This window comes from Bos indicus, chromosome 11, assembly GCF_029378745.1.
Source record: "Bos indicus isolate NIAB-ARS_2022 breed Sahiwal x Tharparkar chromosome 11, NIAB-ARS_B.indTharparkar_mat_pri_1.0, whole genome shotgun sequence".
NCBI classification, from domain to species: Eukaryota; Metazoa; Chordata; class Mammalia; order Artiodactyla; family Bovidae; genus Bos; species Bos indicus.
Window position 1 is genome coordinate 15,659,082 of NC_091770.1, and position 25,136 is coordinate 15,684,217.

Here is a 25,136-nt window from a genome sequence, read left to right on the forward strand (position 1 = left end):
GCTCTGCATACTCTTACAGGAAAGAGAGTTGCAGTGAATCAGCCTCTCTCTCCTTTCATGTTTTACTTCGGTACAATCTCTAGGAGCATTTTAAAAATCTATATTACTTTAATAGTTTAGTTTCTCTGTGTTTCTTTGGTTCCAGTGTCTTAATCTCATTGAGAGAAATGTTCTTTATTCAAACTCAGAGTCTTTTATACTTCAGTATATAATGGTTCCTGATAGCAAAATAAAGTGAGTTACGTACACATGATAAGATAATTTGTAAGAGTATTTCAGTATTAACATTTTCAAATGTCTTCAGTTTTGGGTCCTTGACATGGTTGCCATCTTCATAAAGCAGCCCGTTTACTCCTAAAGTATCTGAACTCTTTTAAGAAATGTATCCTGAGAGCCTAACAAATTGACCAGCACTGTAACTCTCGGTAGGTTGTACCCACATAAGATATAAGCTGAGGAGGATGGTGGAAATCCAGCCAGCCCATGCTCTGCTTACCAAACACTATGTCCTGGTGCAGAACACGCCCCAGAAGATGACTGTCTACTAGGCCCTGCACAGGGGCTGACGGGATAAGGTTAGCCATGCTTGGACAAGCACTGTGGAATCTCACCACAGTCCTTTGAAGTTGGGATTACCATCCCTTTGTCTGGGAACTAGTCTGGAGATGCTGGATGGTGTGTGGAACATCTTGTCAGAGAGACTTGAGGTTTAGGTCCAGGTGTAATGATTCCACACCATTGTTCCTTTCTTTTCCCCATGGCTGAATCTTTCCTGGGGAAGATCCACTGGCCTGGTGCAGCAAATGTTCTTGAAATGAGGATATTATAGGTACTAGTCATTTTAAGGTGTGAAAATTGAATCTCTTGAAACCATATTCCAATATTTATTTATCATACTCTCTTCAAGTGATTGTTCATCTATGAAGCAATTCCATTGGCGAGTTTTTAATAGACAAAAAGTATAAGCCATTAAATTTAAATCTTAATGCTCATATATTTATAGGGAGATCTAAAACCAGCTGTCATCACAGCTTTATTTTGAGTGGCAGGAAAATGTTATGATATTTTAAAAGTGAGGGTTTGCAGGTAAGTGCTGCAGATAAGTCTACAGATAAGTGTTCTCAATCAGGTCAAGATTTAGAAGAGTTCATGGTTTTGCAATCTGTTAATTCTTAACAATGTTTAACAAAGGCTTTTACACCATTGTTTGTAATAACTTTTTTTGCTGTAAAAGTAGTACCATGAACTTTCATGGAGTAATTGTGATGCTTTCCAAATAGTCTTACCTTCTGATGTATGGTGCTAGTCCAGATATGCAGATAGTAATGGTTGATGAGTTATTTTCATGCAGCCAGCCTTCTAAGAATCATGGTGATTAGGGCTGGGAGGAGTTCTATTTGTTTTCCTCTTTTTCTGTCTAGTTTGTGTAGGTCCCTTAGGAGTAAGCTCAGACTGGTATGAGCATCCCTGGCCGTGTTGATTTGAGGGACGAGGTAAAGCACAGAAGCTGGGTAGGAGTGTATCTGCCCAGACACCGTCCTGTTAGAGACAGGAGAGCAACTCAATACTTGGGGTTGGCTCTAATATTTCCTTTGTCAGTAATGCGACCTATCGGTGTATATTGAACGTGGAGCCCTAGATCTGACAGACCCCCTAAGAGACATCTGCTCTTACCCTGGGCATTCCCACGAGATGATCCTTCAGCCTTCAGCATCAGTGAAGATGCTGACCTCTTCCATTGTTGAGAATCATTCAGTGTTGAAAAGGTCTCCTGCTTAATGAGTAGAATCCTCTTTTCTTGTGAGCTGGAGCCTGTAGTCCTGCTAATACCTTCACCATGCAGATAACTTCAAGCAACAAGTTTGTTGAACATGCCTGAACTCTGCTGTCTGTCTGATTATCTCTGCTTTCTTCAGCTGATAGTCACTGAACCTGGTAGCCTGAACCTTTATTGTTCTGTTTGGACCACTCTAGGTGGGCCATGCATTTGCTGAATCCTAGCATGGACGTGTGGGGTCCAAGAGTCCCCTAATGTGCAGCCCGGAGTTGTGTGACCTTTTTGAGCTTTATCGCATTGCTCGATGGACAGCATAGGTTTTCCTTTCTGGCTTGAACTAACTAAATATTGGGTTATACAGTTAGCACATTTCTCCTGGATTTCTAATAAGATATGCCTTGAAATGAGAGACAGGCTTTCTCTGAAAATGTGGTGAGTGATTCACACAAGAGAAATTCCATTTGTGTTTTTAACTCATAAAAAAATCACTTTACTCTGGGAATAAAAATGTAGCTCAGTAGCATCAGCCTATGTCCATGTGATTATGTCTTATTGAGAAGTAGACTCCTCCAGGCTGACAGGGGGCATTCGAGATTCTAATGTCTCTTTCAATGTCATTGTCTCCTGTGTGGACTTTTGGTATGGAGGGGAGATCCTTCCTCTACCTTCTTTTGTTCTAGATGCTTCCAGCATCCAGGTAATATCAGGTGCTGAGGAACCTCTTGTATGAGAGAAAGTCCTGCATCTGGCTGCAAAGATCTCAGGTGGAGTTTCTTGCTGCCCTTTGAAATCTCTGCATAGGTAATTAACTAAAGGGGCGCCCATGAAACCTCATGCCTTTTACAAACCTGACTTTATCTCCGGCAGTCTGTCCTCATACTGTGCAGACCCAGTTTTGAGAGGAACACACAGCGTTGTGGTACCACCTACCCTGCCATTTATTTAATCGACTTGGATGGCTTGTGCTGCTCTTGGCTGTGGACCCGCAAAAACAAAGCCGTAGGATAAAGCAGCCTGAATCCTGTAATGAAAACCTTGTACCATTTTTTTGAGGCCCAGTCGGGAGAAATGATTTATTTTTGCCCTCCCAAATCAAACATTCTAGGAATCCAAGGTGAAAATTGGATTTTAACTGCTACCAGCATTTGGAGCATATAAAATCGGCAAGTGTTGAGAGTTTTGCTTGATGAGGAGAAGAACCTAGAGGGGCTGGGACGAGAATGGTCTACATGTGATGTGCACTGGTGTCTGACATAAATCTGACTGATCATACTGGAAGTAAACCACAAGCACGCTTTGGCAGCTGATTGCAACCGTGGAGACCTCTGTGTTCTTCACATATCATTTTGTTTGCAGTCTTAACGCCTGGAGCGTTGTTCCATCTTCCTTCTTCCTTGCTTCGTATTTCAGGTTTAAGCCTTCTGTTATTAAGCTGAAGGAGCCTGGGAACTACCTGAATGCAGCCAGTATGTGTTGTTCCTCCCCGAGGTTCTGCATTTGTACATGTGTTCACTTTCTCCCCGCATTGCCCCCCTCCCCTCCTCCTGCTCATCATACACTATTTTTGGAGAGAATACGACATCCTGTTGAAATCTTGAAAACCCACAAAAACCTAAGGACTTCAAAGCTATGATGTAACTCCAACTTCATTAGCCGAGCTCTGCCTTCTCTGGTTTTGTTTTACAAGTTGGACATGTAGTCAGAGCCTTGTTGGGAATGCTGCCTGGGTGGACCTGGAGGGCAGGCAGTGCGGTCCCTGGAGGCCTGCCAGACAACTGGTATCCACTGTCTGCTGCCCTTCTACGAGTCACCACCTGTCCCAACTTTCTGCCCCTGAGTGCTGCTCACCAGCCTGGGCTAGTTTGCTAGTTTCCATTGTTTTCCCCAGGACCATTGCTTGCTTGAATGGACTGAAACTGGTTTGTTCTTTAGTTTCTTCTGATTGCTCCTTCCTCCCCTTAACATTTATTGAGAGTTTATTTGCAACCTGTACTATACATTGGGATATAAAGATGAATAAAATACATCTGTGTTTGATTAAAATATATAGTGGAGGCAGCAGAACTGTGTAGAAAGTGTCATGGAGTAAAGGGGATGGTTGGAGGAACTCACTAAAATTGAGGAGACAGGAGGTTTCATGGTGAGGGTTCTCTGGGCCTGTTAAGAATAAGGAGTCCTTGAGTGTGCCTGAAGGATGGATTTAGAGTGGTGGGAGGGGACAGAGAGAGATTGTCCGAGGTGAGAACTAGAACGTCACACGTATCATGTTGGGGAGGTTGCAGTCTTCATACAGGGGAGAGTCGCTGAAGGTTTTCATTCAGAGTAATGTGATCAGATTTGTCTTGTGAAAGTGAAAGTCACTTAGTCGTGTCTAACTCTTTGTGGCCCCATGGATGACCCCATGGACTATACAGTCCTTGGAATTCTTCAGGCCAGAATACTGGGGTGGGTAGCTTTTCCATTCTCCAGAGGATCTTTCCAACCCAGGGATCGAACCCAGGTCTCCCACCTTGCAGGTGGATTCTTGACCAGCTGAGCCACAAGGGAAGCCAAGGTGACTCTGAAAGCCATTTGGAGAATCTTGTAGAGGCTGAGGCAGGGGAAGGCAGAGTGGCCCCTTAGATCTGGGCTTTGCCTGCATATTAGGAGTGAGGAGCCAGGTGGCCCTTCCTGTACCATTGGCCTCAAAATCGGTGCGCAAAGCAGAGTCTTTCATTCTAAAGTCTTGTCAATGCCACTGAGCAGGTCTAACTTCAGGATTCTGCCCCTTGGCCTCTTCTGACCTTGGCTGACTGGAACATGAGATGGATCCTTGCATTTGTCATCTCCATGGTGCTCAGGTGACCCCGAAGCCAGGCTCCTTTGCCTGCTGGCCTGATTTAAACCTGCCAGAACCTTCCCAGCGTGGCTGACTTCCCTGGGTCAGGCTGCATGGATGTCTGGAGTGTTTGTCTCACCCAGGGCTGATCTGGCTCAGCCCGTGGTCATATTCTGTCCCTGCCCAGGCCTTGGTGTTACAGGAGGACCCATGGCCTCTTGTAGGTGGGATCTGTACCGTATTCTCAAGGTCTTCGTGCACGCCTCACCCTTACAGCTGTTCCCTGAGTGTCCACTGCAGACATCTCAGTAGACAGTTAAAATTCAAATGTAAAAAGTTCAAAGTATCTTTTAAGTTCCTTCTTACTAAGGGAAAAAAAAAATACAAAAAAAGGCATTGGAAGGTTAAGTTTTATAAAGTGCTCTGAACAGTGATAGGGTGTATGAAGACTCTAAAAATGCCAAGGAACTCTTGGAAATATGCTTGTTTGCTTGAGTGTCCTACTGATTGTGTACTGATGTTTCATTCTGAGGTTTTAGAGCCCCCACTCTGAACAGTCCCCACCTCCCAGGTTCTGTGTCAACAACAAGGGAACTGTTTTATAATGTGGCTGTGAAGCACACCAGTGCTCTGGAGCTGGGCATCCTGCATTCAATTAACTTTCCTATTTCACACCTCATCATTGCAGTGTGGCAAAGCTCTCCCTGGCCTTTCAAAGCAGGAGGACTGCTGTGGAACTGTGGGCACCTCCTGGGGCTTTCACAAATGCCAGAAATGCCCCAAGAAACCATGTAAGTGACGTTTCATCATTCTTTTGCAAGTTAATGTAGCATGTCTGTTTTCTTATGATGACTGTTTTAATGGTGAGACATTAGACTTCAAAGAAATCACATTGAATTGTAGAATATAGTACAATAATTTGCATTTCCAGAAACCTTGCAAGTCTGAGAAAGCTTTCATATCGATTTCTGCTTTTTAATAAACATAGTTATCGGTTGCCTTTTGTTCAGCTGGATTACTTTAAAGAAAAAATCTTTTAAAAGGGGATGTGCTATAAGTAGGCTCTATTTTCTAAGATGAAAGAAAAATAAAGTCTCTTTTAAAATGATAATGAAATGATAATGAAATGATAATGAAATGCTGCTATAAAAAATCAGCAGTTGTTAAGTTTCCTTAAATGTGTATTAATATCCACAACTTCTCTTGTAGTTTTTATTACGCTATAGGTTTTCAAATTTCACTGAAAAGAAAAGTAAAATAGAGAAAGGAATTATTGCTGATTTGTGAAAGAGAAGCTTAGTCAGAAGGACACAGTGCTTCCTCCCTTTTCCTCTTAGTCTCTGCTGTTAAACTATCACATTTTTCAAGACATAAATCTCTACTGACATCTACATGCATTGATTAGTCTATAAAATTTGTTTTCCAGAACCTATTGATGTGAATAAATCCAGATTTACATCTTTCTGTTACTTTCTCCCCAGTTTTTGAATATAGTGTCTGCTCTGGATAATTGATTCCTAGTACTTTTTAGAAAGACAGAGGTAGCTGGGTTTAAGTGGAGCTTTCCCTCTTCTTGTCATGTTTTTGCCAAGAAAGCAAGTGATATTTTTATATGTTGTCATTTTTTTTAATAGTTATTTTTTAATAGTTTATGCTGCAAGGAGTTTCTCATTTGCTTCCATTGGATAATTTTTATTTATCCTTCGTTAAACATCTGTTGATCTGAATGGTATTCTCAACTGCCTTTTAAAACCTGTTCAGTCTAGAAACTGCCCCTAAGAATCTCCTTTGGTCTGTCTTGTATACTATTCTTCCATCATCATAAATGATTCTTATCTCTCAAACTTGTTCTCTAAATCTTTTGATGTTTAAAGTTAATTTAATTTTACTTTTTTCCTTGATAATTGCTCCTATCTTCCTTTAGAGGAATAATTTTTGGAAACACCTACTGAAGTTTCTGATAATTAATGAATTATTCATATAGAGGGGGAAAAATGGAGAAGGAAATGGCAACCCACTCCAGTATTCTTGCCTGGAGAATCCTAGGGATGGAGGAGCCTGGTGGGATGCCATCTATGGGGTCGCACAGAATTGGACACGACTGATGCGACTTAGCAGCAGCAGCAGCAGGGGAAAAAAACCCATATAAATAAAGACATTCAGTACTGAGACATTGTCTCCAGGTAATTTTCTCTGGGTTTCAATAATGATTAGCAATGCGATTTCCAGCAGTGGGTTGAGTTTGATGGTCCCACCTCACTAAAAGATCTATCTACATAAAATTATCCTGACAAGCTGACCAAAGGGACATCTAGGGGATGTTTTGTATGATTTCGAAACCATGGAGTTTAGGGTTAGGAAATGGCAACCCACTCCAGTGTTCTTGCCTGGAGAATCCCAGGGATGGGGGAGCCTGGTGGGCTGCCATCTATGGGGTCACACAGAGTCAGACATGACTGAAGTGACTTAGCAGCAGCAGACTTGAGTTTGACTTCCAGCTCTGTCATTTGCTGTGAAGTCTTACGGACCATGAAACAAATCTGTGTCTAAAATGTTGAAGAAGCATTGCCTTTCAAAAAATGTCTCCCCATCATTTGGGGGCTAAGTTTAGAATAGTATGAAGGTGAATATGTTTTCCATTGCTGAGTCTAAGAACTGAGGAACTGCTGCTGCTACTGCTAAGTTGCTTCAGTCTTTCCTCTTATTTCCAAAGCCCAAAGTTGCAAGACAGGGACAGAAGTGAAGAGTAAAGGGAATCACAGTATTGCATCATTTTCTATCTAGAATTGTACTATTTGGGGATAAATTCAATACTTTATATGGTTTTGTTAGCTCTATATTTTAATGTTGATAATAGTTTAAGTAGAAAGTAAAAGCACAAAGTTGCTATCACTTTTAACTAATGAAAATAAGGTCTGTATGGGTTGATCTAATGTATAAATTGAAGAGCAACATGGATTATGAATGAAGTAAGCTATTGACATCTTGACTTTTACTCCGTTTATGCCATCCTACCATGTAGTCCACTCCCAAGAAACACGCTCAGAGTCATATTCTTCCTGTGTCATTTAAAAAACTTTCTTTGCTTATTTTAAAATCATACTCATTTTGGAAGAGAGCAGACTTTTCTTGCGGAGAAGGAAATGGCAACCCACTCCAGTGTTCTTGCCTGGAGAATCCCAGGGACGGGTGAGCCTGGTGGGCTGCCGTCTATGGGGTCGCACAGAGTCGGACACGACTGAAGTGACTTAGCAGCAGCAGCAGCAGACTTTTCTTGGCTTCAGCAGCTAGGGTTTTGTGCTCCATGCTTCCCCCCACCCGCCACCACTCAGAGTAGTTTTCAAGTGGCTCTTATTTAATGTTTTGAAGGTTTTGTTTAGCCACATACAGAAAGGCCTTTCATTGTTGATCAGTTCTTACTGTGAAAACTTAGTTTTAAATCTGCAAATGATTTCATTAAAGAGTCTGTAATCTATTAAAAATGTACTTGGTATGAACAAGTTGCTTGTCCTTTAAACATTTTTTGAAGAAAATTAGCATTGAATTCTAAGCAGAGGAAGACTTTAAGATCATCTGGTCTGGCTTTCTGCCTTGAGGTAAATGACTTAATTTTTAAATGAGATAATAATCTCTCTTTTGACTTTGAACAATTCACGGACAGAGATCTCACAGTCTCTGGAGGTAACGTGTTACAGGGTGGCCTCGTTAAATGGGACAAGACTGGACATGTGGCCAAGGGGCTGAATGGGTGACTCCCCACATACTGATTTTTTCCTTTTAACCCACTATTTCCAGATTCCTCACTTTGACCATTTTCTAGCAGAGGAAATAAGGCAAAGAAAGGAAGTAATAGAGGAGAGGAATGAGAGTAGTAAATACTTAATGCTATTCCTTAGTGGTGAGAATAAAGACCATGTGTTGGGGCAAAATAATTTTATTTTTCAAAGGAAAATTTCCATTTTACTTGGAACTTTTTTGTTTTACTGCTTGTTTAGGTCTTCTAAGTCGTTTAACCATTTAGCCTATTTTCACGACAGTCCACTATTATCTTAATAAAAGAATACATTATTGCAGGAAGCAATGATATCTGTGCATACTTTTGTCAGGCCCTACGGTAGGCATTTTGTATAAAGTATCTCTATACTCCGCAACAGCCCTGACTTATTCAACAGTTGGGAATACTCCCATTGTACAGAATTCCATTTGGGACCCAGAAAGCTTGTCTTTCAAGGTGGCAGAGCTGTCAATAGGCAGAGCCAAGATTTGAACCTAGGTCAAACTGGTCCTGGAACTTATGCCAAGAAGTCTCTCAGGTATCACAGTAGGATGTCAAAATTTCAGTGGCTAGGGTTTTGTTGGTAAATTGGTGGCTTCAACATTTGACGGGTTGAATTTTCTGAGTGCTGGATCAGACAATGTATCAGAGCAGCTCTTTATATCTCCTAGCTTCCTTTAACACCTGTTCTTCTCAGCTGCATGGTAGAGAGAATCAGCTTATACTAGAATATGTGAGCCTATAATTAAAGTGAACATATAGTTTATTATCTAAACTGGGGAACTTTTCAGAGTGGAGTGGAGTGCTGTTAATGAACCTTGATGGAGCAACAGGTATCATCAAGGACTGTCCTAGGCAGACCAGGATGTCAATCACCCTCTCTGAATTTATAAGAAAATTCAACTGCCAGTAGTTAATCATTGGGGAGGAACTGAATTTTTTGGTAAGAGTCACTAATTAGAAGAAAATATAGAACAGTTTTATGGTTTTTGAATGAACATAAAGATTGACAACTAATTGAGATTTATGTCTGTTGCAAAACATGAGATATACTGAAAAACAAAGGAAAATGGATATACATTGGGTGTATATCTTAGAAGTAAGATCACTGATGCTTTATATCCCTTTGCTTATCACATACAGTAGTTTAGGGTTGTAAGAATTTAAGCATGTAACAGCATTGTTTCTTTTTTACAGCTTATCATGGGTATAATCAAATGATGGAATGTCTACAAGGTTATAAACGGGTTAACAACACCTTTTGTCAAGGTAAGATCAGCTGTGAATTCACTGGTGTATGAGCTCAACGGTTGTTTTGCTTTTAGAAACTTGAGTTTTTTTGCTGTGTTTTGCTCATTAACCCAGCTTGTGAAGGTCACACAGAGAACCACCTTTTGCTCACTCCATTTAGGAAAAAGAAGTTTAGTGTATGGTTGCTAGAATTACATCACTACCATTTAAACTTTATGGAACTTCCCCACCCCCACCCCCCATCTATTGGTGTTGAAATCCACGGCAGATTGGATTACATTATGGACTGCATGATCCACATGGGGTGTGTGCACACGTGAGCACATGCGTGTTCCTACAAGTATTACTTCTTTACTGACATATGATTGGGCCACAGAGTTCCCTTTCTTCTCTCATCAGACTGTTTCTGGCTACTCAAACTATTAAGGTATTAAATATCAGAGCAAACACATTTCTTTTTTTTTTTTTTAATTTTTTAATTGAAGGATAATTGCTTTTGTTCAATCTATATAGAAACATACAAGCAGTGGGACCTTCAAAAATCCTTTAGTTCAGTGTCTGTGCTTTATGAGTGAGGACATTCAAGTCCAGACTGGTTAAGTGACTTTTCTGTGGCCAAATACCGGTGCCTAGCTTATAGTACCCATATATGATAGCAAATTTCATTTCATTTACTTTGGGAGATGTTCAATCAGTGCTCTTAATTTCCCAGTACATGTCTAGGATGAAGGTGGTGGTAGTAACTTGGAAATATGTGTACTTTGCAATAAACAGAGAAAGAGCTTTCAAGAGTCTTATTGAACCAAAATCCATATCAAAACGCAGCACATGTCCTCTGACTTGTGGTCTGAGACTCTCTATCCTTGACCAGTATGTGTTTATAGGGACAGAGCAGATTAATGTAGTGTTAACAATATTTAGGTTAATCCCTATCAAAATGGTTCAAGTCATGGGAATATCTTAATTATCTGAGAATTCTCTCAAGTGAATTGTCTCTTCAATATTGCATCTGTATAACTTTTATGATTTAAAGAGCTTTTGCTGACTTCGAAAGAATCTTCTTTTGAAATGCACATAGATATACCACGTCTTTAAAACGTTTTCCTTCAAATATTTTAAGCCCTCATTGTAGATCAAAGAATATTGGCAAAGGAGAGAGTGCTCAAGATGCTTTTTGAGAAACATCTGCAAACTTGTAGTACTACTAGGGATGTGGGAGTAGCAGATTAATCAACATTATGTAAGAATCAGTAGAATTTCAGATATCATTAAAAGTTCATACTGTATGGGTAGAAGGTTGAACTAAATGGGTGGAAGAATGAATAGATGGCTAAATGTATATTCTACCATATAAACCAAGTTGTTCGACTGAAGAGAAATATAAACCAAGTTGACTGAAGAGAAATATAGTGGCTACCTTAGAAATATGCCTTTAAATGTTTAGTCAACTGTCCTACAAGACTTATAAATTACTTCAAAAGCTAAAGTCAATAGCCTGGAGTTATAAGGAGGCATATTTATAACAACTATGTGCAAACCTTTTCTGTGGATTAGAATTCCCCATCATTGTAATGAAATGCTTTTGGAAGTACTGAGTTTCCACCACTTAGGAGTGATCCGACAGATCCCTAATAGCTGATGGCCCAGGATGCTACAGGGGGGATTTTCCTGAACAGTACGTGATGTTAAATGACTCTGTCAATTTATTCTGATAGCAGTATTATTCTGTCACCTGGGACAGAGGTGTTGTGCATGAGAAGAAAGAAATGACTGGTCTGTCACACAAATTTTAGACCGTAGACATGTAGTTTCCTGAAATGTTGCTTTGATTAGGTATATCTGGTCTCTTCATTAAGCTGTAGAAAGAGGACGATCCATATTTATACCTCAGCATTCTAAGTCTGCATGACTACTTGTTAGAAACTCTCCAGAAATGTCAGATGCTCCTAATTTCTCTGAATGTCAAATGATGAAGAGTTTACTCATTTTCTTGGGGTGGGATAGGATTTGGACATTATTAATCCCAATTAGGAACTGAAAGAGAGTACCCAGGATCACAGAGATAATGAGGAGGCCCAGCCAGGATTAAATTCCCAAGCCACCTCTGTTTCTGTGTGCAGCATGACCTCTTTACCAATTTTGTATATATCTGTTAAGTATTACTAATGTAAATATGATATACTATCTGCTTTGAGAACTAATAGAAGTTAATGAAATTAATATTTGATTTAATAAGAAAGGATGGTTATCTAATATATTCTTTCTACTGGCTGGTTCAAGGTTTTAACAGTTCATGTTCAGAAAAATGCCACTATAGAAGTGGAAGTGAAAATTTGCAAGTAATCATTTGTCATCTCATTTAGCAAAATAAAGTGGAGAAGCCTTCAAGTAATTCCCTGAGGATTTTAGTCTTTTCCTTTTCTGGTTTGGTTGGTATGGAGTGACCTTTAACAAGTTTTGTTCATACTGAGCATATCAAATGGTTCCACCTCAGTCACACTGATGTTCAGTAATGCCGAATCCTGGCTTAAGTTTGTCTTAGGAGAATATTTGCAAAACAATGTTGTACTTTTTGGCATGAATTCTGGAGTGAAATATCACAGAAAATTCTATTTCATGGTGCCTCAAGAAGGCACTGCTAAATTACACTACAGAGTAGATTGACTCATAACATCATATGACTTCATTCATCATAATCTATTACATTACTTTTGAGTGAAGGGCTTAATTTCATTCCCTTTGTGATATTGGCCACTAAACTTAGGTAGAACTTTCTCACATTACATATGTACACTTGGATTTTCCTAGAGCCTTGAAGCTCTTTATTTTGAAGTTTTTCAAAAGAAGCCCGTTAACCATCTAATTACTTGTGCGTTCCACATTGTTCTTAGAGTTTAATGTCTTCTCAGTTTACAAAGCACATTTAAAATTAAAGTGATTAATAACTAGAATTGCATTATTTCCTTCACCTAAGTGAATTAATGCCTGAAACAACTTTTCATAACGTGTACTCTGTAACAAAGAGCCAACTGTGCACAAGTTAATTTGAGAAGCTTTCAAATAATTGCCCTAAAAGTTGGATTTTCCCCTCCTTTCTAGTGGTGCTGCAATTATGTTTTCAAAGGAATGATTTATTGCATATACACACATGGAGCTCTAAAACCTGCCCTCACTACCCTCAACATTTATGGAATTGTTATAATTTGCTTCATTTATAAAAACAAATAATTCAATTAAAATTTCTGGTGGATATCTAGAGCAGCATTTGTCATTTCATTATTATGCTGAAGGTTTGATGTAGAATTAGAATTAAATGAAGAAATACCTCATGGCAGTGATCATAGGAACTCCTGTTTCATGGTCTTCCTTGGTGGCTCAGATGGTAAAGAATCTGCCTGCAATATAGGAGACCCAGGTTCAATCCCTGGGTCGGGAAGATCCCCTGGAGAAAGAAATGGCTACCCACTCCAATATTCTTGCCTGGAGAATCCCATGGACGGAGGAGCCTGGTGGGCTCTAGTCCATGGGGTCACAAAGAGTTGGACACAACTGAACACTTGACTGTCACTTTGCCATGAAATAAATGTGTTCTTAAAAATTAGGTGTAAATCTCACTTCTAGAGTTGGGTTCTGAAATTACTTGGGGACCAGTCTATTCAATGAAATCTTTTATTTAAAGCAAATATCTCTCTTAACATTCTAAAATCACCTGCCTCTTTCATTAGTTTATAGCTCTGAAATCAACCTACTGTTTTCTACATTTTTAGCATGTGCTGAGGTGCTATGGGCAATGCCAAAATACATAGCTAGACAGTGTCTGTGCTTTTAGAATCCAGTGTATGTATATTTCTTTTTCATGAATCTTGAAATCTTTAAAAAATATCCCATAGCCCGTAAACATGAGTTGGCGGGGCACTCCTGAACTACAGACTGAGGATATGTGATGAATGATGAATAAGACATCAGTCTTGCCCTTTGGATTCAGTGTAATTAAATCAGTTTGAATCAGCAGGATGTAATTTGCTTTGTTCAGTCATCCAACTAGCTGAATTTCAGCTCACTCCAGATGAGCCCGTTAAAGCAAATATAAAAGAGCTGTCCACATAACTTTCTTTTGGCTTGATTTTATTACACTGGTTGTTCTGCTCTAATAAAATAAAATTACAAAACAGATACACTAAGACACAATAATACTCTACTAAAACTTTCACTGCAGGACTTCTTTTTGCTAGAAAGTGCTCCGAGGTGCATCTGGAATTGAATTGTGTTCAGACCACAGAAAAGATAATGCACTCCCCCTAACCCCCACCCCCGCCCCGCCCAGGGGCATACCTCTGTCATTAAATGAAACTGACCAGTCTTGATGAATAGTCCCTATAAGGAAGGTGTACATGGAACTTCTTGGTTATAAAGAGGTTGTCTGGACTGTAGCTTACATTTCAGGCCTCTTAAGTGAACATAAAAAAATTGCTGTGACTGCACTATGGTGAATATGTAGAGGAAGACTGGTCTTTGAGTGCTTTGCTGCTGCTGCTAAGTCGCTTCAGTCGTGTCCAACTCTGTGCGACCCCATAGATGGTAGCCCACCAGGCTCTGCCGTCCCTGGCATTCTCCAGGCAAGAACACTCGCATGGGTTGCCATTTCCTTCTCCAGTGCATGAAAGTGAAAAATGAAGGAGGCTAGAAAGTACAGGAAAGACCCTCAAGTAAACTGGCTTGGCTGGAGAAAAGAATTGGCCTGTGGTATACTGCTGGGTTAAAACAGTAGGGTGAGATACAGTGATACTTAATTTTAAGACCAGTTTCTTATTTTTTTAATGATTAATTGCATGCATCATTTGTAATATGACTTGTGGTACATGCTGAGGAAACAGTTATTGGATTTACACTTCTTTTAATGTAGAGATGTCCAAAGACCATTATGACAACAGCTTGCATATTTAAAAGAAAATGGATTTGTGATTACTTTCTTGGAAAAGAGATTATCATTTTAGAACTATTTCCAAAGGTATAGTTAATGGAAACAACTTTTTGGTATGGCTAATAGTTAAATGAGTTTATTGAGATGGTATCAGTTTTTTTCACCCAGCGTTGTTTCTTGTATCCTTGCTTTCTGGGTTCATGTTTTCTTTTGTGATCGGATTGTCAGATAAAATATAGGACGCCCAGTTAAATTTGAATGCCAGGTAAACTGCAAATAATTTGGGACATATATTTTTAAAGTATTAGCTTGTATGAAATTCAAGCTTAACTGGCTGTCCTATATTTTTACTTGCTAATTTATATTTTGAGATCACAGCCTTTAACAGTTCTTTAAGTGAGAATCACTAAGAAGTATATACTTTACATGCCTGAGAATATCTTTATTTTGAACTCATTCTGTAATGAGAGTAATCAGGTATACAATTTTAGGATAACAGTTATTTTCCAGCAGTACTTTTGACCTACAGAATACCACTGGATTTCTGACTTCTTTTTGATACTGTTTTCCTTAGTAGAGAATGGTTCTGTCTTTGGAGATCATCTCTTAATTCTTTATGTTCTGTAGTTTTACCATGATGTGTCTATATGTGGATTTATCTTGATTTTACTCAGTAGGCAGAGTGTGTTGTCCATCTGAAGACTCCAGTCTTTCCTCATATTTGAAAAATGATCAGATGTTATCTCTTCAGATACTGCTTCTCCACCGTGCTCTCCAGCTGTAACTCCTTTTAGACAAGTGTTGGAGATTCCGTTTTCAATGTCTCTCATAACACGTCCTTTGTCCTTTTCTCCTCTTGTCTCTTTTGCTGCTTTATGCATAAATACCTTAGTTCTGTCTTCCAGTTTTCTAATTGCTGCTTTATTATGCCTATCTAGATTCTACCCTATCTGTTACACTTTTTATTATAAGATTATTTTTCATTTTTGAAATCTCATTGTTTGTCATAGCTTATCTATTCTTATTTCATTTTTTAAAAATGTATTTATTCAACATTTTAAGCATGCTGAGAAGTTTAGCTGGATTTCAGCTGCTGAGGAAGGAGTGTTTTCATAGATACATTTAATTTGTTACCCTCAGTTGATAGTATCCTGGCTTCTCTTGGTGCTTTCTAGACAGTAGACCCAGAGTTTCAATGGCTTCCCTGTATCATGTATTAATATTTTAGTAATTCTTATATATTTAGAAATAGGGGTGAGTGCCAAAGCATGAACTTACTATGCTACTTAAAAAAAAAAAAAGTGTTCATATCAGGACTGAGGTTTTTAATTTTTTTATTTAAAGAAATCAATATCAGAATGTGATTTCTAACATATATATAATAAATTGTTTTTCTTTGTGAGTATAGAAAAGCTTTTCAGAGGACTTCAAATTATATAATTAACAGTTATCCTCAGTCTTTTTTTATCTGTTGTAATTATGCAGCCCATCAACACAAGTTTATTCACCATCTGGCATTCACGCATTCCTTTATTTTATGGATATTTAATGACAATTTAAGTGGGAGCACTCTGAGAAGTATATTAACACTCAGTTCATACCCTTAAAAAAATCACTGTTCTCACAAATAATTAAAAGGCATCATGTCAGTCTATAACATCAAGGCAGCATGTAGTAAGCACTGTAAGAAATGAACCAGATACTATGCAGTGTCAGAGGAAATTTCCCATTGAGTTGGAAAATCAAAGATGGCATTTACACCAGTGGGGATGGGTGAGACTTGTCAAGGTATTTGGGGGTGGAGGCAGGCTAAATTCAAAATCGGTTTGGTACAGTGCCTCAGGCTAGTGAGTGTCAGCTTCTTTCAAGGTTTTATTTTAAATACATGCAAAGCTGATATATTTTGTGAATTAACTTTTAACTTTTTTGATTCCCCCATTGACGTTTTTGGTTTCCTTCAAAGAGTTTGGATTGTGACCAAATATTCATGGATGTCTTCAGAGACATAAATGTTTCTGAAAAGTTAAATGTCTTCAGATTAGTACAGTTGCCCTTCTTATCTGTGGGTTCTGCATGGAGATATGGGGGGCTGCCTGTCTTACGCCCTTTGATGTCAGGGACTTGGGCATCTGCAGATTTGGAGATCTTCACGAAGAGAAGGGGTTCTGCAGCCAATCCCCCAGGGATACTGGGGGACGACTGTGATGAGTGCTCTGGATTCTTCCTCCCCTTTCCCCACTTACCCATCTTCCTCAATCTTCCTTCCCTCTCTCTCCCCCACTGCCTCTTTCAAGGCCCACTCAACTTGTTCTGGGCCTTATTGCAGTGATGGTGTCAAGGAACAAAGTAGACAGTGAAGAACTGTAGACATAATTATACTCTTAGTGACAGTGAGCCTGAAACATCTGGTACTAAAAGTGTGCTAAGTTCACTAGCACTCCAACCCAGCTTAACCTTGTTTTTGTTTTTTAAAAAACCTTTATATTGGAGTGTAGCTGATTAACAATGTTGTGATGGTTTGAGGTGGATAACAAAGCAACTCAGCCATACATATACATGTAACCATTCTCCCCCAAACTCCCCTCCCATCCAGGCTACCACATGACATTGAGCAGAGATCCCTGTGCTGCACAGACATCCTTGTTGCCAGCTTGACCCTTAACTTAAGTTCTTCCTCTGGTAATCCCAGATCCTCACCCGACTTTTCCCCAGACTTTCTCCAGAGGTGAACTAGCTGGGCCACCTGCTGCTCTAATGACTGTTGATTTTATTTATGTGATGCTTTTCTCCTTATGGTAACACTTGGATAAAAAAATTTGATAACTTTCTGTTTACTGAAAGTGAAAGTAAAGTCTCTCAGTTGTGTCCGACTCTGTGTGACCCCACGGACTGTAGCCCATCAGGCTCATAATAATCAATTTCCTTTTTGGTTATTATTGCCTACACATTTTTTTCTCTATGTATTTTGCTAGTGTTTATTGAATGCCTGTTTAGTGGAGTTGTTGGGTTGGGTGCTCCAGCTATGTCACCATTCTCACAGTAACCCGGTGAGGTAGTGCTATTTTTCTTTAAACTTGCAGTGAAACTGAGCCCTGAGTCTCCAAGAAATTAGTAATGGAAGATGACATACCTGGAGAGTGTATGTATGTATGTATGTATGGAGAGTGTATGTATCCAAGGGTCAACCTTGGCTGCCTGGGCTCCCCACTTTGGACTACTAACATTTATGTAGTAGTCTGTAGTACTTTTTAAGGTGGTTTCTATGTTATCAATTCCTGACAACAACTGCATCTGCTTGATACAGTTAGAAAACCATGGCTTAAAGCCTTGCTCAATAAGCAGCAGTGCTGGGAGGGATAGTAATGCTCTCTGATTCTTTTAGTCTTTAGGTTGTACTAGCCTGTTCCATGCTTTCAGTAGTTTGGTTTAGAAATCAGAGTTCTCCACACTTCATTGTTTATTTTCATAGCAAATTTTCTGGTTTTCAATGTGTCTTCTTTGTAGGTAAAGTGTTTTTCTCTTACGTTATTAGCACTGTGCCTTAGTTTTATCCTGAAGCCCTTAACTAGCAGAATGTTGGTGATCTAGAGGGTATTTATTTAACCTCGCATTCCTCTTGAGCACTCCTCCTGAGTCTCTCCCCTTCCCCTGCAAGTTAACAGTTACTTTGCTAAAACAATCGTGTGTTTCTCACGCTGCTGGGGACAGCTGGACAGTTCTGCTGACCCAGGCAGGCTGTGGATGATCTCAGCCGGGCTCCATCTAGGGTCTGTGATCAGCTGATGGTTGCCTTATGCTGGATGGTCCAGGACAGCTTCAGTTGGGTTGGCTCAGCTTTCTTCTCATCTAAAACTTTTCAGGCCTAGATTTGGAATTTACACAGTGCCACTTCAGCTGTATTCTAGTGGCTGAAGGAAGTCATAAAGCCAACCTACATTGAGGGAGTGGGGAAAAGACTCTACTTCTTACTGGGAGAAGCTACAAAGTCGTATAGACAAGGATACAAAGAGAGGTAGAGAATTGGGCCTATTTTAGAAATCATTCTGTGACACCTTGACGGTTTATGTCTTGCTTGAGAAAAAAGGAAATGAAGATCTTTATTTGTATTACTGGGAGGTTGTGCGTGCGTGCTCAGTCGCTTCAGTTGTGTCCGACTCTGTGCGACCCTATGGACTGTCGCCTGTTAGGCTCCTCTGACCATGGGACTTTGCAGGCAAGAATACTGGAGCCGATTGCTGTGCCCTCCTCCAGGGGATCTTCCCGACCCAGGGATCGAATCCAAGTCTCTTACATCTACCTGCTTTGGCAGGCAGGTTCTTTACCACTAATGCCACCTGGGTGATCATTTTATGTTTAAACTTAAGAGGCCATGTTGTTGGTGAAAAAAAGTCTGATATTAGAAATTATGTAGTTTATTACATAGTTAATTTTTGTTAGTAGTGTAACCAATGTATAGAACAGTGAAAATCCCAGTGAGTGAGTATCACAAAATGAACATAACTGTGTACTTACCACTCAAATCAAGAAATAGAAGATCCCCTGCACCCTAAAGCCCTCCCTCTGTCTCTTCTCAGTTTTTACCATATCCCCTTTTTTCAGAAGTGGTCACTGTGCCAACTCTTATAAGCATAGATGTGTTATCTTTTTTATGAATTTTCAAATTATCCACTATGTTTCGTGACTTCTTTCACTTAACAGATGTGGCCAATACTACTTTTTCTTAACATTCAGAACACTGACTAGTGAAGTGGTAATATCCATCGATATTTCCATGTAAAAGCTTTTCAGTGCCTTTTCCTTTCATTCTTCTGTGATTTTGCAGTTTATGCAACATTCGCTACAGTTAGTGTTTTCTCTGTAGCTCCCTTTAGTTCCATTATCATAAGGGAATTGATTGTTGTGATGTTTCTTTCTTTCCCGGAGGAAAGAAGGAATATGGAAAAGGTCAGTTTTCATTCTAATCCCAAAAAAAGGCAATGCCAAAGAATGCTCAAACTACCTTACAATTGCACTCATCTCACATGCTAGTAAAGTAATGCTCAAAATTCTCCAAGCCAGGCTTCAGCACTATGTGAACTGTGAACTTCCTGATGTTCAAGCTGGTTTTAGAAAAGGCAGAGGAACCAGAGATCAAATTGCCAACATCCGCTGGATCATAGAAAAAGCAAGAGAGTTCCAGAAAAACATCTATTTCTGCTTTGTTGACTATGCCAAAGCCTTTGACTGTGTGGATCACAATAAACTGTGGAAAATTCTGAAAGAGATGGGAATACCAGACCACCTGATCTGCCTCTTGAGAAATCTGTATGCAGGTCAGGAAGCAATAGTTAGAACTGGACATGGAACAACAGACTGGTTCCAAATAGGAAAAGGAGTACGTCAAGGCTGTATGTTGTCACCCTGTTTATTTAACTTATATGCAGAGTACGTCATGAGAAATGCTGGACTGGAAGAAACACAAGCTGGAATCAAGATTGCCGGGAGAAATATCAATCACCTCAGACATGCAGATGACACCACCCTTATGGCAGAAAGTGAAGAGGAACTCAAAAGCCTCTTGATGAAAGTGAAAGTGGAGAGTGAAAAAGTTGGCTTAAAGCTCAACATTCAGAAAACGAAGATCATGGCATCCGGTCCCATCACTTCATGGGAAATAGATGGGGAAACAGTGTCAGACTTTATTTTTTTGGGCTCCAAAATCACTGCAGATGGTGACTGCAGCCATGAAATTAAAAGACGCTTTCTTCTTGGAAGGAAAGTTATGACCAACCTAGATAGCATATTCAAAAGCAGAGACATTACTTTGCCAACAAAGGTCCGTCTAGTCAAGGCTATGGTTTTTCCTGTGGTCGTGTATGGATGTGAGAGTTGGACTGTGAAGAAGGCTGAGCGCCAAAGAATTGATGCTTTTGAACTATGGTATTGGAGAAGACTCTTGAGAGTCCCTTGGACTGCAAGGAGATCCAACCAGTCCATTCTGAAGGAGATCAGCCCTGGGATTTCTTTGGAAGGAATGATGCTAAAGCTGAAACTCCAGTACTTTGGCCACCTCATGCGAAGAGTTGACTCATTGGAAAAGGCTCTGATGCTGGGAGGGATTGGGCGCAAGAGGAGAAGGGGACGACAGAGGATGAGATGGCTGGATGGCATCACTGACTTGATGGACGTGAGTCTGCGTGAACTCTGGGAGTTGGTGATGGACAGGGAGGCCAGGCGTGCTGCAATTCATGGGGTCGCAAAGAGTCGGACACGACTGAGCAACTGATCTGATCTGATCTGATCTGATAGGAGAGTAGTGTGGGTGAAAAAATGAAACTTAGGATCCATTGTTGTTGCTATATATTTGGGAAATTATAGTAGAAAATAATAGGTATGAACTAAGGCTGGAGTCAACCAGACTTGATAATTAAATTACTCAAAGTACTTAAAATGTTTAAAATTCTTTTAACTTACCTATCAGATTCATCTCAGAGCTGTGCTGTATTTAGTGATTTAATGCCAGAAATTGTGGGGGTGCTTAATGTGATGCTGAATCATGTTTTGCAGTAGTGATGATCAAAGCAATTGATATGTTTTACTGATTTGAAGGTGTTATTTTACTGTCCTAGAGATTCTCTTGGAACTCCTGCTGCTCTTTGTGGTCTAAATAGGTACAGTATTTTGGGTAAGAATTTAAACAGTTTTGATCCAGACCTGAGTATCATTTTAGCATTTAAACTCAATTTGGGACCCATTCCCACCCATTGTAGAATCATTTTCTAGTGTGTCCTCTTCCTATGCCTCTATCGCTGGGATAGGACTCAAAAAGGAAATGTCTGTTTATTTTATTCACTTTTCTTCAGGAAAGACAGTGGTGAAGTGAGTCATTAGCACATTGTATTTTCCAATAGCTCTCTTTGACCTTAATCTCTGGAGCTATAAACTCAATGGGAAGATGCCTGTTGAATCACGAGTGATGAGGAAAGCCCATGATAGATATGGTACTATGAATGTTTCAAGGAGAAATTAATGTAGTGTCTATAGATTATAGTCAGAAATCCAAGACCAGCAGAGATGTGCATCTTCCATGTGTAGCACACATGTATTGAGAAATAAATGCAAACTGTTTTCTGGGCTCTAACAGTTCTTTTTATCATGTTACTCTGCAGACAGAAGGATTGGGAGGCAGGGAATTGTTCCACAGTAGTTTGCTTCCTTTGGATGAGTCCAGTGATTGAATCCATCCCATGATAGAGGATTTCTGTTTTTTTAATTTAATTAATTAATTTTTGGCTGTGCTGGGTCTTCGTTGCTGTGTGGGCTTTTCTCTTTTGTGGGAAGCAGGAGCTACTCCGTGGTTGCAGTGCATGGACTTCTCGTTGCGGTAGATTCTCTTGTTGTGGGGTACAGGCTCTAGGGTGTGCGGGTTTCAGTAGTTTTGGTTCATGAACCCTAGAGGACAGGTTCAGTAGCTGTGATACATGGATTTAGTTGCTCCACTGCATGTTGGATCTTCCTGGATCAGGAATTGAACCTGTGTCTCCCGCACTGGCAGGTGGGTTCTTTACTACTGAGCCACTAGGGAAGCCTGATGATTGTTTTATAAACAACTGCATCAGGGCCCAGGTTGAAACAAATACAGCCACAAGGAGACCCATATAAGTTTGTGGGGCTGACCCAAGAGAGCAGCATTTCACACAATTTGCTCCACAAACCACCAGTTCAGCTAGATGTTAATAGATGGTGTGTGAAAAAAGAGCCCACAGCCAAATGAGTGGAGAACACCAGGTTAAACAGAGAAAGCCAAGAGTCCTTGCCAGAGAACGTCTCAAGGTCTTTAATGTGCTAATTATACAGAATATGTCACGTTTCTCAATCATATTCGACCACAAAACCCTTCTTTGGGCAGAAGTCTCACAGAGCTTGTGTTTTATATAAAATACCTTGGGTAAAATTGCTCTAGAATGTTGATCTTCAAATATTTTTTTGTTGCCTTGTCTCCTACTTTGAAAAATGTAGATGTTCACACATTTTTAACCTGACATCTACATTTTGTAAATCAAAAATTAAATGGGCATAGGTAGATTCATTTTTGACATTGATATTAGATATGGACTTTAAACGCTTTCATCAAAACTTTGGAGCAGCGGAGTTGGCTTACTTAATTTATAAATAATGTCTGTCATCTAACATAATTGGCAAAACCAGACCTTCTTATGAAAGAGATCAGGCTTATCCCTTGTCCTGGGACTCTGCTTCAGGAAAGAGATTTGTGAATTGTTCGTTTGATGTCTGATCATTTCACATTGTAGGACAGTGTATCTAGAGAGATTCCAGATGAGTAAGAAGTGTGCCTTGGAGGGAAAGTAGACACTGAGTAAAGGAGAGAAAGGAAAGGAGATTGGCTTATGTGGTTTTAGAGCACTTCTAGACATGGAAATGGCAACCTACTCCAGTATTCTTGCCTGGAAAATTCTGTAGACAGAGGAGCCTGGCAGGGTACATACAATCCATGGGGGTGGCAAAGAGACGTGCCTGAGTGACTGAGTGCAGAGAAGGAAACGTGTGAAGGCTTAAGATCTAGAAATTGATTCCTTAAATGAAAGTATTTAAGCATATGTGTCCCCTGTCACTTGCCTTCAGGGGTATGTGTACCTGGTGTGAAGCTGCTTCTGGGAAAGAAGAGGGGCAAGGAAGGATTAAAAATTACATATGTGCTCTTAAGAGAGTGAACTCCTCCTTTCTCTAAAGTAAGTGATCCCTCTTGAATAGCCATATGATCTGTCTGGCTAAGAAAAGTACTTACCTCAAGAGGTAGTTTGTTGTCTTTTTTTTTTTTCTTTCTGCTTTCAACTGGAAGTCAGATTGCTGAATTGTGGTGGAATTTCTGCCCATCAGCAAAAATTGAGTAGACACCGCAGAATCTCCACAGTGCTTCACATTTTCACAAAGTGCAAAGTGCAAAGATCTGCATGTTCTGTTCTCACCTTGTGCCTAATTCCTGTTGGTTACTGGACATGCCTCATTTCCTGGATAAACGTGCGTCACTAAAAAGGCAGTAAATTAGTACTCGGTTAAAGATACATACTTTCCTGTAGGAGCATGGATACATAAAAATGTGTTTATTTCCCACAGGGTACTTATACTAGTCATGATATATCTTCTGCAGTAAATGTCCTACTTTATTTATTCCTTGGCATTTTTAACTTTGGCAACTGGCAGATTGTTGTGAAGTCAGGATATTTAAACTGGAAGCAACTGTGGGGATTATCTGTGTTGTGAGAGAGGAAAGTGAGCTCAAGAGAAAATAAATGACTTACTCTGGGTGACATAGTTTAAGATCCTAGTTACCAGACTAGGTCATACTGAGAGATTTCTCCTGTTAGATTTCCCCATTCTCCCTTAACCCCTTTTCTAAAAAAATAAGAGCTTGGACCGAGTTCTCTCTCTAAGCTGAAAATAACTGTTATGTTGCTGTTGGTCCAAAGTGGTTCCAAAGTTCCATTGAGAGAAGGTGCGCTCTACAGATACAAAAGATGATGGTGACGATCCTTGCTTCATTGTACTGGGTTATTATATCGTTCTTGGGTGCTGAAATGCTGAGGCTGGGTTACATTTGGTTGTTTAAACAGTCTCTTGTTATGCATACCTCCCAATATGCAATGCTGCCAATGTTCAACCCTTTTAGATTTATAAGAAGAGCAGTTTTGTATTAGTGAACTTGATAAGTGGCCAGAGGTTCATGGGAGGCTGTACTGGGCAGAGAATGCTATAAATGTTCTAAGTGAATGGAGAAGTATGTAAATCATACGAGCTGTACTCCTTCCCTTGGTTTTGCCTTCTCTAAAGGTGCACAGTGGGCTGGAAGAGTTTCTCCCTTCCTTTTTGCATCTGTAAGCGTCTAGACTGCCCACCACCGCAGCTCAGACGGACATATAGGAGTGGGTGATGGCTCTGAGTGCCAGTTCCTTCAGCCATTCATTTTGACCTTCATTCTTGAACTCAGTAAACTGTGGTTTTTTTGCAAGTGGTTACACCATTCTTTCAAAGAATAGAATTCCACAGTTGTCCAGAGAAATTTGGTGGTCCACAGAGGGAAACAATGACCAAATTCATTTGTTTACCATTGTTTTGTTTTTTTAGACTAAGCACTACAGTACTTTCAATTTAATCAGAACACATTAAAGGAAATTGGCTGTTCCTAGAGAATATGACACTTCTGAAGCAGTTATATTTGTCAAATGTAAATAATTTATAGATGTTATAATCAAGTTAGAAGTTTTTATTTAATTTTAAATAAGAAAATAGCCCAAGGAATTGTAGTCTAAATAGAATTATAATTCATAATGGGTCAGTTACATTCCATATAATTGTTAAACTTTGACCTGGTAATGCCTTCTCTTAGCATAATTCTTAAACCACTCACATCCAGATAGTTCACTTTCAGTTTTGTTCTTAATGCATTTGTGAATCTTTACTTTCCTTTAGCTTATTTAAAACAGGGAGGCCTGGCCTTCTGTAGTCCATGGGGTTGCAAAGAGTTGGACACTACTGAGTGACTGAACTAAAGAGCTTGAGTACCTCAGAAAGTCATTTAGATAATTGCTCATGTTTC

The 25,136-nt window shown here is 39.7% G+C and overlaps 1 protein-coding gene across 12 annotated transcripts in view; it reads left to right on the top strand.

Annotated features, from left to right (window-relative positions):
• LTBP1 (latent transforming growth factor beta binding protein 1) overlaps positions 1–25,136 on the top strand; it is a 456,275-nt gene that overhangs the window by 256,528 nt on the left and 174,611 nt on the right. For all 12 annotated transcript variants that reach the window (XM_070798479.1, XM_070798478.1, XM_070798481.1 and 9 more), the window contains 2 exons: positions 5,284–5,386; positions 9,568–9,639. In XM_070798479.1, coding sequence (XP_070654580.1) covers positions 5,284–5,386; positions 9,568–9,639 — 175 coding nt within the window. The remainder of the gene's footprint in view (positions 1–5,283; positions 5,387–9,567; positions 9,640–25,136) is intronic.